Here is a 20258-nt window from a genome sequence, read left to right on the forward strand (position 1 = left end):
CTGATGCTGTTTCTGTGTTAATTATTGTTCTTTTGTTTTGGGGGGTGGGGTGGTAGCCAGTTTACTCTTTCAACATGTTTTTTTAAAATGTGGTGGCGTTAATAGCGAGGGATATGTGTCAAACTAGTTTGGAATTGAACTTATTTAAGCAGCTGTGACATCAGAGAAACAACTGAGGCAAACATTGTCACTGCAACATTTATGTAGTAGCTGCTCTGGAGAGTTTTGACTATGTCATGAGGAAAAGTGCTTATTTCTTAGAAGAAAATGGAAATTTGCATCTCTGTTACTGGGAAAGCACCATCTGCTGCAGAGGATCTGGTGATGTGATTGAAAGGTGCAAACAGCTGGTAGATTGTGAGACTGTTTAGTCAGTTGTGACATTTGTATTTTATTTTATTTTTAACTCCGAGGTTCTTGGAAAAATGGTCAAGAATCATTTCCTGATACTCTTTACAAAATATCTTTTTATCTTTAATCACACCGGTATACAGAATAAATTAAACACTCCATATGCTGTCCTGTGTATTTCTTACTTTGATGATGGTTTTCCCTCATCCTTTAAACATACTCCCACATATGCACAGCTGTGCTCTGTTGTCATTTTTTACAATGAGGTAACATCTCACATCAGGGGGTTTGTAGGGAATAGAAGTAACCACTGTTCAGTTTTTACAGATTTACACCACACAGCAAGCCTGAAAAGACAGTCAGAAATGTAAAACTATATATTCAAAAGAGGGTATCGGAAAGGTTATCTTTGGAAGATCAGCTCATAGAGACCATGATGGTTTGAAACCCTCAGCTCCCCCACCCCCAGAAAATCCTCATCCTGATTTAATTTAGTTAATTATTTGAGATGTTCTGGGAAAAAGTGGAGGAAAAGGAATAGCTTTTATTTCGGAAAACAAGTTAAGGGAGACCACAAAAAGAAAATTCAGGCAGAGGTACAAGAAGAGTGGGATAAACAGCCATTTCTGGTCATTTTTATATGTCGGAAATGGGAACACAGTCCTGAATATATCAAAACATCTCTCAGGTAGAAAAAAAACACACCAGAACAGGCTAGATTTTTGCAGCGCATAAAAAAATATATATATGTGTGTGTTTTTCCACGACTCAAAGAGGCTGGCTGCTTCTGATGGAGATGTGGCTGGCACAAAACATGCTCGTAAGACAAGAGGTTAGCGAATCAAAGGCACTGTGCCAGCTAGAGCCCCTGGGAAGAAACTGTGAAAAATGCTGTGTGCTCAGGGGAGATAATTCGACAGTCTTTCTGTTCTTTGCCAGAATGTCTCTTAGTTTCCTGCAGGTCCCTTCACATCCAAGGACTGCTGCGCAGCTCCTGCCTGAAGGTTGCAGGCTGATGGGTCACAGTAACCATTAGGACCGGCTGGACCCGGAGGCCCGGGCACACCGAGCTGTCCAGGAATACCAGGAGGTCCCCTCTGCCCATCCTGACCGTCACGGCCATAGCCAGGCCTTCCCGGTTCCCCTGTGATGACAAAATATGCTTTACTTAGTTGCTGACTTTAATAAACAGGTTAACATTTATCCTTAATGTAGCAGCTACACACATGATTTATTATAAAAGACTGTTGCTTGCTTTTCAATAGATTAGATTTAGCAAGGTAGGCTTTATTATTTTATTTTTAGGTTGTTTAACTTTTGTAATGTGTAATTGTGCATGATAATAGTCATACAGAGATAAAAATGTACTCACCAGGAAGTCCAGGTGGTCCAGGTTGACCTTTCGGTCCTCGAACAATGGTTCCTCTGGCCCCTCTGTCTCCCATGTCACCTGTAAGACGTATTATATAATGAATGGATTTATTTACAAAAAACAAAAAGAAAAAAAGAATTGTGCCATTGTTTTGTTTGATGTCTAATTAAAAAGCATAAAAGGAGAGCGCGTTCATCACCTTTGGGTCCTTTTGTTCCCATCTGTCCTGGTGGCCCTTTGAGTCCTGGAAGGCCTCTTGAGCCAGCATGCCCGGGGAAGCCGTTGTCTCCTGGAGGACCAGGAGGCCCCGGTGGCCCGGGTTTTCCAGGTAAACCAGCAATGCCAGACTCTGGCCTCCTTAAACTAGCAGCTAACTGAGCCAGCTGTTCTGTGGAAGCGCGACAGAAAGATGATGAGCCATTAAGTGAAAAACAGTCACTGAATGCTTCTCAACAGCTCTAGTTGATAGTTATCAAGGGAACTTTCAAGGCATAACACTTGAGAATAAATCATTTGTCACCAGAAGGCTCATTTCTAAAAACTGATGTCACACTTAGGTCTGAAACAATTCTCGCGTGGCAGCTCTTAAACTTGAGCACTGGACACGATGGAGGTGAAAGTGTGGTCATGATATCCCTCAAGCCTTTCCTGCTTTCAACCTTTTTCCATAGGACACCAGTAAATTGAGCAGAAAGGAGATAATATTCTTTATTTCAAGCAATCAGTGACAGAAAATTTATGTTCATGGTGCAAAGGATCTAATATTAAACTCCCGTGGCTCCCTTCTGCACGGTATTTTGCACTTAAAATTCCAGTTTTCTGGCTCCTGATGAAAATTCATGCTGAAGCTGCTTGACTGCTCTTTTTTTTTTTTAAAGATTTCCTTCCCAGGCAGACTCTTTGCTTGGAGCAGAGGAGTGTAGGTCTGCTGGAGGTGAAATTAATTTTTCAGCACATCGGGTATAAAATAGTCATGAGGATAGGAGATGAGTTGTGAAGACGTAAGAGCAAAAGAATGAAGAGAACAGAGGTTGTGACTTCGGTGAAACATTTCTAAAACTCAGAGGAGGGATCTTTCATCCATCAAATAAACAAAGGCTGAAGCTTATTTCATGTTTTGGCTATGAGACCTTCGCTTTTTCAACTTCAGAGTATTCAGCAACCACCCGGATAAATGAGAAAATGCAGCCGTGGCTCTGTGTGTGGTTGTGTAATGAGGCATTCTGGGACGTATTAAAGTCATGAAATGAGGCACGGGGGAGTGATAAATGGGGTCAAAGGCCTATCTTTTCTTACCTTGCATGACTCGCATGCAAACTTGTTTGATGTGCTGATCACTTGGCTGTTTACCCTAGAAGGGAAGAAGGAAAAAGACGACTTAATAGATTTCATGACAGAGTTTAAGGCATTTAATGCAGAGACTCAACAGTGAAGCAGACTATCTTAAAATGAAAGACTATTAAGTCCTCTTTATGTTGAGAAAACACTGCTGTTCTTAGGCTTATATAACAGGATTAACAAACACAAAGTGCACAGCGGTAGAGCAGAATACGAGGCTTACTTTCTCCTCTCTTGAAAAGTTGACATTTGTGGAGATACAAGTGTTCCCCTTACAACCGCGCAGGTGTTGAATTTGAATTTGGGATTTCACTGATCTTGATAAGGAAGCATTCCTTTTGCTCACCTCCCTGTAGAGGGATGCCAGAACACCGGCAAGCCGGGGGCAAGTGGGGATTCACTTCACGCAGACTGAAGTATCAGGTGGGTGCAGAAACTTCAAAGATATCAGTGAAACAGTATTTCAGGAGCATCTTAAATTTTGGAGTTTGGTGTACTCACTGTTGCTATATGACACTCGTCTGTGTTATTATTTATTTTGCAGTATTATTAGTATATCAAAGCCATCAAAATAATAAAAGTGTGTATGGCTGTGATGAACCCTATATTAACTTAAAGCTTTACAATGTGTTTTTTCATTAACCTGCTTATTATTATTCTGAGGAAAAAATGTGCGAGATTATATAATTACTTCCTAAATAAATTTAAAAAAATAAATAAATACATACATACATGCATAAATTTATTTCTAAAAAATAAATGGATGGCATGATGACGCAGTGAGCTCAAAGGAACAACGCCTGGAGTTCAAATCTAGGCCCAGGTACGGTGGCGCTGGGAGGTCAAAAGTACTAGACTTTAAAAGAAAATCACAAAAACACAACAAAGTGTTTTTTGGGAAACATTTACGTGACAGAACAGCTGCAGGCGTTACAAGCTAACAGTAAGCGGCTAATAGAAAGCATGTAGCTACAGTATTTAATGAATCGTGACTAAAACACACAGTACCTGCATTTTTTTCTCCCTCTCCACAAATGAATCTTCCGCTTTATTTAAAGCATCTCAGAGCGATCCTGCACATGCTTTGGTTTCTGTCAACTTCTGCATGTCACGTTATTGTCTCCTCAGAAACATGCCTGTTTTGTTTCGTGAGCTTTTGCAGCGTTTTTCTACTCGCTGGTGTTTTGTGTTGTTGTTTTTTTTAAGTTGCAGTGCATTTGACCTCTCAGGGCCACCATAAGTCTGTTGTATCCTATAGATTTATCATTTCACAGTCTTAAAGTTTTGTTCAAGTTCTATCTGAGTATTATCTTGTTTTTTTAATTCACTTATTAATTATACCTAGAATTCTTTGTGGCTTTTTTTAAGTAAAACATTAAATATACACTGAAATCATTGCATTATATGGACTAATCGTGTTTTTGCTTTCTAAAGCTGTGGAAAATGTGGCATGTTTGCACACTCTGTAACACATAAGGCAAATCCTTGATTCATTTTAGAAACCACTTGAAGAAACAAAATGACAGATAATGAAATTTTAGCTGGGTTCACATCACTTCTGCTGAAAACCATTTATATAAGACAAAATTGTTATTTTACGTAGTAACATTTATTTATTTATGTATTTACAATTTGACTATTTTATTTATTACATTTACAGTTAATTGTAAGCCTTAGGTCCGAGAGTTTGGTTCATGAGTGGTAACTACTTTCTCTTGGACCTACCGCAGGACCCTGTGTTCCTCTGACTCCAGGTGGGCCTCTGTTTCCCTGCATGCCCCGTGGTCCAGGTGTGCCAGGTGGTCCTTCAATGCCAGGCTGTCCTCGACTTCCCTCGGGACCTATTCTGCCAGCCTCACCGGGGTTACCAACCTAAAAAGACAAGAGCTTTTAGACTAGAAACATTTTAAAACCTCAGCACATTGTCAGTCACTTGGCACAAAAGGAAAACGGTGATGCTATAAAGGTTAAAAACAACAAATTTCAACTCACTTCCCCTTTAGGGCCGGGTTCTCCCGAGTCACCCTGTAACAAAAATAACAAACACAAATGTTGGAAACATTACAGATGTGCTTTGGTAAGAGTGAACGTGTAAAATATGTCAGATTTATCCTGTTAGTGTTAGTGTAACCACTTACAACATCCCCCTTTTCTCCTGGATTTCCCTCATCACCTTGAACTCCCTGTGAAAAGAAAGGAAAAAGTTTTCAAATAATCTATGCAAAGAAACCCATTTGTTATTTAAATTCAGTATTTTCCTGTTAAGAGAGAATTAATGCATTCCTACTTGCTCTCCTTTGGGTCCTGGTTCTCCACGATCTCCCTGTAATTTATAAAAACAGATGAAGACGCCATGCAAAACTCAGAAGTACAAAATATTCCATTTGTATACTCTAGAGGGAGCCGATCAGCTGGTTGTTGTTGATTATTGAGTCCATTTTTACCTTTTTAGCATTTTTTAAGCAAATTGTCTGAATTTTTTATTTACTTACCCTTTCTCCTTTTATTCCAGGCAGACCAGGAGGACCTGGAAGACCAGGAAGACCAGGGTCACCTTTGGGTCCCTATAAAAAATAAATATGTACATCAGAGAAGTTGAAACATTTAAGCAAGGATAAAGAAAAAAAATGTCCAGCACAGGCACCCCTGGCACCATGCTTAGAAGTAACTGTCATAAAGCTTAGCATTGCTAGTCATTCTCTCCAGCGTGTTTGTGTGTGTGCCATTCTCCGTTTGATCACCGTCCGGCTTTCTGAGGAATGCCAGGAGAACAGAGAGCTCTTTCAGCCCGCTGCTTGGTCTCCCCTTACTGTGAAAATAGACCTTGTGTGAGATCCGGCCTCCATCTATTCTCTGAGACATTCCTGCTAAACAACAGCCAGGACTTTAGAGTCTGAAGTTTCCCTCTCTTTGGTTTCTTTCATTCAACGTTTTTTAAAAAGAATCTATAGATAATTAAGGAATGTAGTCTACCAGCTATTCTACTGATTGCTGTTGTTGTTTGTTGGGGGCACATTGGTTGCCAGGCCTTTTAAAGTGATGCATTTTCCCAATTAAGGTAAGAATGTAAGCTAATATAAGCTAAAAAAGAATAAATGTTTTCCCAATCAAAATGATTCACTTAACAATTACAGTCTAATGAATTTTTCTTTATAACATACCCGGGGACCTGGCTTTCCAGCGGGACCTGCAGGACCTTGCTGTCCTCTATCTCCCTGTAGGTCAAAAAGAAGATGATAAGAAGGTGAAATGGAGTAAAGTTTAAATCTAAAACACAAGCATAACAGAAATTCTTCTTGGGGAAAAAAAACACTTACAGGTTCACCAATGGGCCCGACAGATCCCAGCTCTCCCTGTTCTCCACGCTCACCCTGCAGTAACACGATACAGTGTCATAACAGAGGTGACACTCGCTATACTGATGTTTCCACAATCCCTGTTCATACTTACGAGTTTGCCAGCAGATCCTATTGCTCCAGAAAGGCCTGAGTTACCAGAATCTCCCTGTATAGAAACATCAAAGCTTATTTCAGATAGTAACAATTTAAGAAAAAAAATAATAAAAATCAATTAACAACAGAAAAATCTTTGGGGGTTTTTTTTTAATATATTGATTAGGAAAAACACCTTAGGGCCACTTGTGCCTTTTGGTCCAGGTACACCAGGCAAACCCTAAAAACAGAGGACATGCATTTATATACGACACTAGAAATGGAAAACTGCTTTCAATCAGAGGAGCAATGTACCATTCTTAAAATGAACATCACCATAACGGTAAGAGAGGATAAAAGCTGGGTTAGTGGATATAATTACATTTTGACACAAATAAGAAGATAATAACTCGTAAGGCTTTTGCAATCATTCGAAATTTCAAGATGATTCTCATAAATTCCCTAAACTTGACACATCAAAACTCTGCTCTGGCAGTTGTGCCTGATGATGACAGTAATCACTACCTGACAGCACCGTCCACTATATGCGCACTGTGTGATATTCATTATAAGATATTCATTATAAGATATAACAGTTCTTTACTGAAATGTAAACCCAGAGAAAATATGTGAGCTTAGATAAACTGTACCCGTTGAAATGACTACCATACTCACTGGAAGCCCTTGAAGTCCAACCTCTCCAGGGATGCCTGGCTTCCCAACGCTTCCCTACAGGGAAACAGAGCAAAAGATTAATCTACTGAGAAAACTAGATGTGTTTACTTTCTATAATATTGCAAGTTATAACACAAGTTATAACTATTAAACAGTGTAATAATGCTAAACCTTTGCTCCAGGCATTCCAGGAATACCCTCACGACCATCCACACCTGGTAAGCCCTGATGAGAAAGGAGAGAAAGAACAATGCATGGTTTGCTCACAATGTGCACTATCTGATAATCACAGGATTATTTGTCATCACTGATACAACACTCACAGACTCGCCCTTGGGACCTGGAACGCCTGTGAGTCCTCTTGGTCCTTGAGCACCCTAAACAACAAAGCAACCCAACGGTCAATAGTTTCTAATGGCCGTAAACAAACAGTCTAGTTATTCTTATGTTTTATTTATGACAATATTCATATCTGTGATGATAAAGTGCTGCTGCTTACTTGTTCGCCTTTAGGCCCAGGTTCACCCATAGCACCTCTTTGGCCTACATCCCCCTGAAATAAGTTGTCAGGTTATAATTACATGTCATCTTTAGTTCAAAGCAATCTTATTTATGTAGCTCCGTTTTACAACAAGTCTGCCCAAGGGACTTATATACAATATAGCAAGGTAAAGACCCCTCAATATTCAGGCAATCCACAATGAGCAATAAGAGAAAGAGGAGAGAGAAAAAAGGAACGTAGAGACCGAGGAGAACAAACAGGACAAAATGCAAACTACGAGAAAGAGTACACTAAAGGTAATGACATTCAGTATTTGCATATAAACAAATCAGGAGTGAAAACAGGGGGAGTGCAGAGGAAATGCTCAGTGTTTCATGGGAAGTCCTCCCAGCAGCCTGGGTCTATAGCACCATAACTAATGAATTGTTCAGGGTCACCTGATCCAACGCTAGCTCTAAGCTTTTAGAGATTTAAGCTTAATCATGAAAGGAGAGTGTATACTTGTCTCCCAAACCCAAGTTTAACTTAAGAGGACCATGAACCCTCTGCCTCTCGTTCTAGTTTTGGTAACTTTATGAACCACAAATGTATTTACATTGAAACAAACTTACAGCTGCCCCTGCAACACCCTGTGGACCTGGATCTCCATCAGGACCTCGAGGTCCCTGCCAGAGAACAAAATAGGTATTAATATCATTTAATTACAACACTTTACCAATTAAACATGATTGATCTTGATTCTTTTTTTAGTAAAGTCTTTTTACGATATTTTAAGTACAATAAAATACAGCACAGACTATTAAAAAAAACAAGAAAACATTTTAAACACATGATCTTGAATTTTAAATCTAGCTAATGTGTTTGGGAAATGTTGTGGCAGGTCATGTTAACCCTGTGTTGGTTTTATAATGTGGCATATTATAAAGCCAACACAGTGTTTTTTAAATCAGTGACATGTCTGGACTGCAATCAGTTAAGCTAGCACCCACAGTCTTTAACTGTGTAGCTATGCTACTGTAAGACATGGGAGTAGTTTGGTATTGTCTTGATGAAATAAGCAAGACAATACTCATAAAATATGATAATATGAATAATAGTAACATATGATATCCTGAAATATAATTTGGCACTAATTGCGCCTTCACAGATGTGCAAGTTACCCATGTCCCATCAGTTGTACCCATGTCACACCATTAATACCATAAGCAATGCTGGCTTTTGAGCTAAGTGCTAATAACAGGAATATATTCCAACCACAGGATAGTTATTGATAATTTTGTTTCAGATGAACTGCAATTGAACAACATTTTCTTTTCACTTTGCATTTATGGATGCAAGAAAAAAAAACTGTGTTTACTGCCAACTGTTTTCACATGTGCTTGTGGGCGACTGCAGCATTTACACTATAGAATAATGTCTTTTTATTAATGCAGTGCCCTCAACAATATTATTCAAGACAGGACTCATTCAATTTATGGATCATGTTACTGTTCGTTTGCCAATCAAATAAGTTCATCTCTTTTTAATTGCTAAACTTTTTTCACTTTATTTGTGACTACTGGTCCATTTTTTTTAATGAACTCATGGTATCAAATTCAAAATGAACTCATATTTTCTCCAGAACTTATATTTTATCTTTTAAGAATATTTCATTTCAAAATTAGGGTTTATTTAAATGATTTACCAATTACTGTTTACATACATGGTGTCGTGGGCTTAAAAATGAAAGAAACATTTACCCTCTCTCCCTTTGGGCCCATCATTCCCATAGCTCCACGAATTCCTTGAGCTCCCTGGATCAACAAACAGGTTAAGCAGATGCCTGGTGAGCATATTAACAGAACACAGAACAGTAACAAACAAATTGTAGCTTGAAAGACTCTTAATTCACTGATTAAGTACTGTATCTCACCCTCGGTCCTTGGGCTCCAACCTCCCCTGGACTTCCCTGCTCTCCCTCCGCGCCCTTGATGAGTGAAAAAAGAAAAAAAAATCATTTGAAAAGCAATATTTAGTTAATCAGATGAAACATTGGGCTGCAAATTTAACTACATTATAAGAGTGTGGGCATACTGTGAACCGTGATGGCACTGGCAACTTATCAGCGTGTTTCTTTTGCAGAAAAAAACAAATTGATGTTGCTCTTATCCACTGTGTGTTAATTAGAAAATAGGGGCAGCCATTCTGAAAAGTGTTTAATACCCACTTCTTAATGGATTGCAAGTGGGGAAACCAGACAAGCATTTAACCGGTCCCCAGCTTTGCAAATTACAAATAATATATTTGCTGCCTCTGTGGTACACCCGAGAAAGCATATCCATTAAGACAGATATTTATCAGGACCAGAGCGGAGCACATTTTCTCTTGTTAAAAAGGGCAATTTATTCTTTTAAATATGCGAATCAAAACCAGCAATTAAAATATGTAAACAATATATGGATGATAATGAAATGTTACATAACAAGCCGAAACTAATGCAGTCAAACAAGTCAGCCGCTGCTTTTATTATGAGAGAAATTAGTAGTGCTTGATCAACTACCATCTGATGTAAGATTCAGAATTCATATTCTTCTATTTGGACAATATTCTTGCTCTTCAAGAAGATAAAAGTTATCCAGACTGTTAAATCATTCAAAAAATGTCTTGATTTTCTGGTGATTGGATTTTTTTTTTTGAGTTAATGAAACAATAGTCTTCATGTTGGGTGAAGGTTGGAGTCGGGTCATATGTCATATGTAATATGCAATTTAGATTACCATTGTCTCCTTCGACTTCAAATGTAAATACACCCCATGCTTTTATATAAATAGCATTGCTTTCTACATCATGCCAGTTTCTTCCATATAAACGCAACATTTACTTATTCTCTAGTTCAACATTACTTACAAATATTGTGAGATAATACTCTTAAAGCCCCGCACAGTGCTGTTCTGTCGTTAACTGTAAATATCTTTGCGTGTGAGAGTTGTGTGAATTGCAGGCAGGCAAAAGGCGCCTCAAATGAAACTTTCAGTGAAGGAGAAAATCACTCTCAGCGAAGGAGTGCAAGCTGACAGTAAATCATATCCTGGCATGGGGGTGATAAAGGGAGATAGCCCCAGACTCATTTCCATTTATATAGTGCGTGGACACATTACAGGGAGAAGCTAGATCTGCTTGAATGTCATTTCGAATAAATCATCGCCCGTGCATGACAAGGAGTCAGAGAAATTACACACAAGCTTGTATCACTTCCTCTTGAAATTGAGCAGCACAAATAATCCTTGTCTCAGTGGTGTCGGGAATCAATTTTTTAAAGTTTAAGTCACACGTATTTTTTTCCCCGATGTGCAACGTTGTGACAGTTGCGGGGGGAAATCCGGTGTTTTTAGTGATTATTTACACAGTTATAGGAGTATAAATTCACTTTGTTTATGCACCGAGTGTTTATATCAGTTCATATGGCTGGAAATAGTCATGAAGTAGATTTCAGTTTGCAAGCATTAACATATTTTACCTTGTGTCCTTGTTTCCCAGGTTCTCCTGCTTCACCCTTTGCACCTTTGTGGCCCTAGAAACAAGGCAGATCTATTAAAAAAGACAACAACACTATTTTGGGATACTAATGTGATTTCAGAGCAAACAAAAGTGACTTCTATTCACCTTCATGCCAGGAAGACCAGGATGTCCCGAGGTCCCAGGTGGACAGGAGTTGGGACACTAAGCAACACAATAAAAGTCAGAAAGTATTCCTAAAATCTAGTGTAAAAACAAAACAAGAAATACGGAAAGTAATTTTACCAGATCAGTGCTGCCAAGCACTCCAGAAGCACCCTGAAATGGAGTGAAAACTGCAGTTAACATTTTCATAATTCAACATAATCAGTGATTAGAGGAGCTTGTAAATACGCTAAAAGAAAGACAACAGTGTTTATTGATGGCAGCTAACCAATTAAACCTAATGGCTTTAACGTGTATATCTAGAAAGTTTGGAAATTTCATCAAATCCCAAATGAACCTTTAATCACTTACTCTGGGCCCTGCTGCTCCACGAGGTCCCTGTGGCCCTCTCACACCCATGGCCCCCTGTGATAAGAGGTGTAAACACATCAAGTCTACACAGGGAAGGTGTGCACATGGTGTGTAATTGCTAACATGCAAGAGGATAAAAGTACGGCAAGGTATTTCTTGAAATTTAAGCAAATGCAAACCACCATTACCAGCTTACAATTTGATTTTCAGAATAAAAGATGTGGATTATTTTTTGATTCTGATTGTGTCAATTATATCGGTATATACAAAATAAGCTGTAGCACAGCTGGGTCACAGGAATGTGGATCTTTTTCTTTTGGATATTTAATGTACTGTTTCATGTTTCATAGGACAAAATATATTTACTGTGATTAGAAATGTATATTATGATTTATTTTAAAAAGGCAAAAGTCCATCTTTGATTGAAAAATATGATTTACATCTTTTGGGGATTGACTTTTTTTAGGCAAAATAATTATTTGTAATAAAAAGAAAACTGAATTGATTAGATGATACTTTCGGGTTGGTAACAGTGTGTGTGAGTGTGAATGCATTCTGCATGTGCACATATATATTTTGTCGCTTTATAGGGGTATTAACGCATCGTACCTCTGTCAGTTCACTGACGTTACAGAGTGTAGAGATGTACAATGCAACTTTTATATGTTTATGTATTTTTAGTGGTTTACGCATTTGCCTAATAAGCTAAAGACCCCCGGTGAGATCCTGGAAGGATGCAAAAATCCTTTTAAGGATGTATCAGTAAGGGCTGCCAGATCAAACATGTGGAACTACCTGCTGTGGCTATTTCTTGTGAATAAGGAAATGGCTGTAACAGTAGTTTCTTCTTCTTTTATATTATCAGTTTGTAATCATGAAAGATACTTGTATCCTCTTGTATCCTCCTCACTGTCTCAATAAAAAAAGAACGACAATGGTCCTTTTTCTCTGCCTCTACTCACAGGTGGTCCAGCTTTTCCCAATTCACCCGGAAGTCCTCCAGGTCCCGGTGGCCCCTGCTCACATTTCAGACCATTCAGTATTATTGACACGTGTTGAATACAAAATAATTTAAACTTTTAGAATTACAGGAACTTGTATTTGTTGTGTAAACAAATTACTTACAGGGGGTCCATCTGGCCCAGCACCCTGAGGAGACGTATAATATGATTCAATATGAGTGATGTACAGGGTTTGGTGAACATAGCAATGACTTAAACACTAAAATTTAGACAGCTTCTATATCATATTACTTCATGGTGGCCTCGATTGGCTATTTCCTGTGACTGGTGAGGTTCAAGAGGAAATGTTACTTACAGCTGCTCCACGAGGTCCAGGTTTCCCAGGTTCCCCCTAAAAAACAAACATAAACTTCAGGATTAGGTATGAAATTCCATTTTCAGGTAAAACTGAGCTATTTGATCCTGCAAACAGTTCAAATTAACATTCCTTCAGCTCATCACATGACTGAGCTGGGCTCACTCAGCCAAGCAATGTTTAGCCTAATGAGGAAAGATGTTGGGGCTTCGTGCCTCATGGGGATTACACAGAAGACTTGCAGGATTAAGTCTCATTTGTCATGAGGAATTGGTTTATGCACTGCGGCTCTTTCTGCCATGCCAAAAGACTGGACAGCAGCTTGGCACCATTTCACTGACAGTCTCTGAAGCAGGAAAGCAAAGGCTCATTAGTCACTCACTTTCTGTCCGGGGGGACCGTCAGGCCCAGGATCTCCAATGGGGCCAGTCAAACCCTGCAGAGAAGAGTCATCGAGTGAAATTAACACATCATGGCAAATCTCAAAACAAATCAAGTGCCTGTTTTGCTCTTATATTTGAAAAGACACTTTCAGAATTTAAATATGTTGCTTATGATGTCAAAAGGAAATGCCTTTCACCCCACCATCCCAGTCAATATTTCCATGTTGATCAGCTGATCCCCATATGTTACATCATCAAAATACTTGTGTGGGAGGAATTCTGCTCTATTCTGTTGGAAGTGGGAATAACTTGACTTTAACACCCCAGAATTTTAGTTCACGCTTCTCTGCTCCGTCCACAAAAGGGTTTTCAAATTATCGAGTACACAAGAAAATATAAGCGCCAGGTCAGAGGGCAAAACTTTAGGACTGCAACATTCCTCCGGCGCTTTTCAAACACGACACTGAAAGAAATCATTCCACACTGTTTTGAGAATTTTCAACAGGAGACACCAACAGTGGCCTGCCAAACAAAGCTACTATTGTTTGTCACTTTGGGTGCAGTTTCTATATAGGCAGTGACTTTTTTTATCTTATATTTTGAATTAAGTAACTGATTTGGTCTGTTTAAACGTCTAAAGTGAAAGGGAATTCACCTAAAGACCAAAATGTAAGCATAAGATGGGCTTTTGTGTTTTCCTAACCCACTGTTAAACTCTGAAAGGAACCTAAATCATGCAGGCCGTGATGCAAAGGAAACTGGGACTCGTTCATCCTGTCATTCCTCAAATTTTTTGCACACATGCACTAAGATCCCCTTCTACATCTAAAATTTCAGTGGTCCCTCCAAAAGTCTAACGTGCAAACATGACCTATAATGTGGGAGGAACACACCTTGGTCCCACCCCCTTTGCAGGTTTCAGGGTTTCTTGATAACTTTATAAAATAATACTGATCCTAATAGTACAAAATATACTTCACTCACATCATTTCCAGGAATTCCAGGTAATCCTCCAGAGCCAGGTTTACCTGCATCTCCGCCGGGTCCCTAACAAAGGTTACAGATAGTCAGTGAAAAAGACACACAATTGATACAATTACTTAAATCTCTTACTATATGTAATACTTACAGGAGGACCGTCTTCGCCATCGTCTCCCCTCTCTCCCTGAAACAAAAGAGATTTAATACTTTCAGGGGTCCAAACACTGAACTATTTTTAAAGTGTCTGACAGATTATACTGACAATGGTGAAAAACTATAAGCACTTACAGCAATGCCGTCAATTCCTGGGACACCTGCAGGTCCAGGGGGGCCAGGGGGTCCTTGGTTATTCTATGTATAATGAAATTAATTGTAATGTAATAGGAAAATATCTGATTACCTTTCTGATAAATACCCAACAATTTTGTCCCTCTGACAAAAGCAAATATGAAAAGAGCAAGAACAGGTGCACTGCCATGTTATAGACAGGGCTGTCTCTGAAATACTGAAACAGAATTTCGGTAGCTGACAAAATACTGAAACAAAGAACCAATTTAAATGAAAGCTGAAAATCTTGCATTTTCCACAACAGATTGATGCTCAAACAAATTAACCGAAGAAAGAAATCCCAGTCTAAGCATAATTGCAGGTAAATTAACTTTTTGTTTGACATGCACGCTTGCAGAAGAACTTACCAGCACTTCTGCCACATCTGTCTAGAGACATAATAGAGAAAACAGGGAGAGAGAGAAACATAATGAGACTTACTTGAGAGGAGCAAATAAGGACAAGCTGCAAGAGCAGCACCAGAAATGGCCCTTTAATGCGCTGGGCCCCTGTCATGATCTCCCCTGTGCAGGAAAGGTAAAAGTTGTAGTCCTTTCTCTGGGGTTTGTTGGGTTGAAGGAGCCCCCTGTAAAACAACCCAACTGACTCCGGCTAGAGCTGTCTAGACAGCCAAAGGTCCCATAGCTTTCAGTGGCTCATGTATATTCATACAATGACCGGTTACAGGAAGTGATTGGAGGGTTTGCAGGGGAACACCACAGGGAGGGGCTACATTGCTGACACTACCAATAGGCAGGATCAGCGGTTTATTTAACCTCTGCTACGACCCAAAATGAATTTTATTCAACGTTTAGTGTTACCGTTTATCTTTATATAAGAATGAAAAAATTAAATTAAATTAAAGACACAAAGAGATAATCGTGGTCCGCAACTTGTTCTGTGAAGGGCAAATCTTGGGCGCTGTTTTGGCCCATTCCCTCCTCTTCATTACAACTGATCATTCTTACCGATGCCCCGGCTGGGAGGTCATAACATTCTTCCTTCCGGGCTCGAGTCACATCGCAGTGAATCAGCATTGACTGCAGTTCAAACTAGAGAAATAGGGAAAAAATACTGTTAATTAGCACAATACCGTGAAAGTACAGTACAGTCTGTGTCCCAAAGTTTAGGCCCTTTAATAATATATCGTCAGTTAGGATAAGACAAAAAATATTTAAAGAATAAAACCAGAAAACGAAAACTATCGAACAGGACAGGGAGCATATCCGAACATAAACAATTAATAATAATAATAATAATAATAATAATAATAATAATAATAATAATAATAATAATAATAATAATAATAATAATAATAATAATAATAAGTATAAGTATAAGTATAAGTATAAGTATAAATATAATAAGTATAATAATAATAATAAGTAAAGTTTAGATGAGGAGACCACAGACTACCAAACAGGATGCTGGAAAACTTTGCTAACGGGCGCCCGGAAGGAAGAACTCCTGTGCATATAAATAAAAGACTGTTTGGGGGCGTTTTTGTTGTGGTTTTCATAGTAAAAGCTTTGGCGCTGCAATCACTTGAAAAATATTTAAGTTGTAATGTCCCTATATTGACGTTTATGCTAAACGCAAAAGATGTGTACATCAGAATGAAGACATTTGAAAAAGTGTAGGCCTGGGGTCACGTGGGTGGTCAATCAAAACAGTCCTTAGGCTTTAATTATGAATTCTATTTTTCTATTATAAATAATGAAAAGTCATTATGTATCAGGAAAGTGTGTCTTTTATGTACTTAACAATCTGCCATATTATATTCTGTGTAGCTTGAACCATAGCCCACAGTAACAAGAAAGAAAGAAAGAAAGAAAGAAAGAAAGAAAGAAAGAAAGAAAGAAAGAAAAGGAAATGATCTGTAATGAAATAAGAAACATTATGAATCGAAATATATTAGGTCTAAGACCAATTATGGTGTTAAATCCTAAAGTACTGTTCCCTACTATATATGGGTCTTAAAGTGGGCGAATTCCATCAACTTTAGTACTAAATTTAGTCCTAAAAGAAACATACCGGAACTGCTACCACCGGGTTATCCTTGAGCTTTCCTATTAACGTGAAGCCATCAAGGCTGACTTCTAGTCTGGGTGGAATATCCTGAGACTCGATCAGGACACAGTCCACGAAAAGGGCCACAGAGTCCCTGCTGATTTCCAGGAACACTCTGTGCCACTGGTCATTGAAAAGAAACCCCAGGGGGCTGAAAACGACAGTCTGCCTCCCTCCGTTAAGCGCTGTGAAAGTAAACTCCAACGACTTGGATTCCCCGTTGAGCCTGACGGCCATCTGCTCGTCGCCGTTCACATCTTGCATTTGCCAGATATTCCAGTTTTGATTTACGGTGCTGCCACTCATGCGCAGCACTGCCACAAAGACAAACTCCTCCGGCAATCCAAGCGGATAGGCTGATCTGCAGCATAAAGGGTGCACAGTTATTAAACCCTCAGAATTTTTTTTTCAATTAAAAATCAGCGGATCGATCAGAATGTATGAACTTTCTTGATTTTTTAGACTGTTATTAATGACTCTGTTATAAAATGAAACCTATCGACATCTCTTGCAACACGAAGGTTTTATTCGGTGTGTGATTTGTGTGGAAGTTAAAGATGGGTCACAAAAGGAAAGGGGTGAAGCAGGTAATCGCGCCTTTGATGGTCAGGACCATGGACAGGGTAAACGGCATTAAACCAGATAAACCACTAGGTGTCGGTGTTCACTCACACATTTCAAAGCACAGCACCTCACCTTGTGTTGATTCTGAAGTTGAATGCTGGGCCTATTTGATAAGCAACATTCTGAGGAGATGGTCCAGCCACCTTCTTCACAGTGCCCCTTCTTGCCAACTCAGCAATGTGGAACTGTGACATGATATAAAATCCTGAAGGACACAAGAGTGGTTAAATATACATCTTATACAGCTTACAATACAATAGTTCTTATTGTTTATGTGCTATTTAAGTGTTCCTTAAATGTCTATTTACAGAGAAAATGTTGGGGTCATTCTCATTATACACTCTTTTTTTTCTTTTCACAATAACATTACTTCATCTGTATTATATTTTGAGTCCACCTGGGAAATGATCCTCCCCAATGCTGATCTGAGGGCACATGGACTGCTGCTCCAAATGAATACCAACATGAGATGAAAATCTCACAGCTGCAAGAAGGAAAGAGAAAGTAGTCAAAGGGTGTATGTGTGTGTGTGTGTGTGTTTTGTAGGAGGGAATAAAAGCTCAGTGTTTGGAAAGCAGCACCAGTGCCTTGAATAAATATTAGACTATCTCTGGCTGTTTGCCATATTCTCTTTAACACTTCAGTTCTAGATTTGCCTGTTTTTACACATCTGTGCAGAAAGTTTAAGGTTTTCCTCGAGTGTGAAGAGGATCTTTCCTTTTTCTGTTTGCCAACATGAGGTTCAGCATTGCATAAAACACCTCCCCCCAGATGTATAACTCTGGGTTGATGCTGTAGCGTTACACTTATATATATTTGGCAATTTAATATACTTTGAGAATTCAGTGTACATTTGAATCTACATTTATATGTACTTCCACAAAACAAAACTCCTAACCAAGTGATGTTAGTGCTTCTACACATACCCATATGCTGGATATATGTCATAAAATATAGATAAGAACAGGATGCGGTAAAGAGGGAAGACATATGGAGAGAGGAAGGAAAACAAATAGTGTAAACCTAATGGGAAAGAAGGTCATGAAATAAGTGCCCAAGTCAATACATGTCGAATTATTGATTTCCTGATACTTATAAAAATAAATGCGGGTGTCCAAGTCTTTTGGCTATAGAAAAGAGTGCTATAAACTCAGACCACACTGTTTAGAGTAACAAAAATGTGACAATTATTTAACATGTTAAAAAGATCATGCAGCTCAGAGAAACAGTTTCAGCAAAGAAGAACAGCTGCCACAAGCACAAACTAATGATTAATATGTGTAGTATGCTGCGGTTGACAGATACCAAACATGACTCATATTTGAGGCAATGCACTGCTCTGGTAATCTTGTTACTTTGTTCCTGTTTTTTTTTGGGGGGGGGGGGGGGGGGGGGGGTTTATGAAATGCCAGCTTCATGTGTCATTGATTTGTCAGCAATTGCACCATACAGCTCAGAAGATTACTTACTCTGGGAATGAAGTCCAGTGCAGAGGCACAGTGGGATCACATAGCAGCAGCACAATGAATAGAGCAGGATATTTCTGGAAGTTAATCAGAAGAAATCCTTGGTTCAGGTTTCTGACAGCACAGCCAGACACAACTCGTATTATTCTTGCTGTTGCAATTAAGTAAAAAGTTTACCTTTTGATTCCACCCATTTAAAAAAATTACCTGCTGCAGGATTTATTTTCTGATTTTCTTCCAGTAGTGAGCAAAAAACCCCGAAAAACGCTGAAGTGTTGCTCGGTCAGCGGAAGTAAATAGCTTTGGGTCTCAGTGAGAGGTCTCTTATAAGCTTGGCTTTTGTTATTTATTTGCAGGAGTGAGTCAACAGTCTCTGCAGTGTCAACTTCACCGTTCTCTTGCACCCACCTTGGATTTTATTTTAGGCCTTTAATGTTACTTCAGGCATATATAACCTCAGTATTGTACCCCATTTGTAATTCTGTGAGCATCATTGTGTATGCTAAATAAAATGTAGTTGACTATGAAAAAGATCATGTTACCCTGTGGTGACATAATTTCCCCTGAACTTTTGGGACTGCATTCTTTGTGATCTCTGTGGCTGCATGGTATTCAGACGACATTGTTTCCAGTACAGTCCAAACTGAAAATCAAGAGACTCTGACCAGGGAAGTATTCAAGCTGTGTTTGTTCTTAGAAGAAGGCAATAAAGTGCAGGACTTGCATTTTTCACAGTAGTCATAACACCCAGAGCCTAAGAAATGTCTTGTGTGGATTTCTAAGAAACTGGACCTTTTTTCCCCCCCAAGATTACCAGTGATTATGAATAAGAAATGAAACTGTTGATTGTGAATTTGTGTTTCTCCCCCACATCTCCTCCTTCTGTTGTGTCATTTAAAAAAAAAAACTTCTTGAAGTGATATATATTAAGTGAACTCTACACTGATGAGTTAGATTCGATCTGGGCTTGGTGATCAGACCACAGCAGTGATGTGATCTTTTTGGAAGGTAAGTCCGAGTTTCTTCTTCTCAGTTTCTTCTTCTCAGAGTCCAGAAGAGATAAATAAATTAAACAAATGCATACATAAATCATGTCAGAGACCTTTAGACTCAACCTTATCTGGACTTTTTATTGAATCTAAGGAACAAAAAATCTTCTTTGACATCAAACTAGTGCTTCTACTTAATAATACCACCTGCACCTACAGAGTCCAGCCATGTTTGGTATTCTTGCAGACACAGACTATATGCATATCTTTTTAATCACACTGGCATTTGGTGTTTCAAGGGATTTTATATATGAATTATTTCCTTTACCTCTGTATTATATGTAAGTCTCTGTGTGGGGTTGTTTATGTATGTATGTATTTCGGATGATTTGTTTAAATTTCTTTTTGTACATGTAACTGA

At 38.8% G+C, this 20258-nt stretch overlaps 2 protein-coding genes across 2 annotated transcripts; both read right to left on the reverse strand.

Moving 5' to 3' along the window:
* Window positions 1-378: 378 nt before the first annotated feature.
* Window positions 379-15366, reverse strand: col9a1b (collagen, type IX, alpha 1b). Its single transcript, XM_006800769.3, has 32 exons — window positions 15130-15366; window positions 14650-14712; window positions 14510-14545; window positions 14365-14427; window positions 13380-13433; window positions 12998-13033; window positions 12806-12829; window positions 12643-12696; window positions 11681-11734; window positions 11450-11482; window positions 11312-11368; window positions 11166-11219; window positions 9582-9635; window positions 9409-9462; window positions 8281-8334; window positions 7667-7720; window positions 7491-7544; window positions 7339-7392; window positions 7168-7221; window positions 6689-6733; window positions 6512-6565; window positions 6379-6432; window positions 6223-6276; window positions 5554-5625; window positions 5349-5384; window positions 5200-5244; window positions 5054-5086; window positions 4787-4933; window positions 3020-3074; window positions 1923-2111; window positions 1724-1801; window positions 379-1495 (listed from the first exon to the last, which is right to left on the reverse strand). Exons 1-32 carry the CDS (start codon window positions 15202-15204, stop codon window positions 1299-1301), a joined length of 2040 nt encoding a protein of 679 aa, XP_006800832.2. The 5' UTR covers window positions 15205-15366; the 3' UTR covers window positions 379-1298.
* Window positions 15367-15492: 126 nt separating this feature from the next.
* On the reverse strand, window positions 15493-18863 carry LOC148099932 (collagen alpha-1(IX) chain-like). The gene is made up of 6 exons (XM_087850505.1): window positions 18852-18863; window positions 17780-17866; window positions 17455-17587; window positions 16723-17119; window positions 15657-15740; window positions 15493-15516 (listed from the first exon to the last, which is right to left on the reverse strand). The coding sequence occupies exons 2-6, from the start codon at window positions 17817-17819 to the stop codon at window positions 15493-15495; spliced, it is 678 nt and encodes a 225-aa protein (XP_087706631.1). The 5' UTR covers window positions 17820-17866; window positions 18852-18863.
* Between the last annotated feature and the right edge of the window lie 1395 nt (window positions 18864-20258).

Source organism: Neolamprologus brichardi, chromosome 13 (genome assembly GCF_056152115.1).
Source record: "Neolamprologus brichardi isolate AB-2024 chromosome 13, ASM5615211v1, whole genome shotgun sequence".
NCBI lineage: Eukaryota > Metazoa > Chordata > Actinopteri > Cichliformes > Cichlidae > Neolamprologus > Neolamprologus brichardi.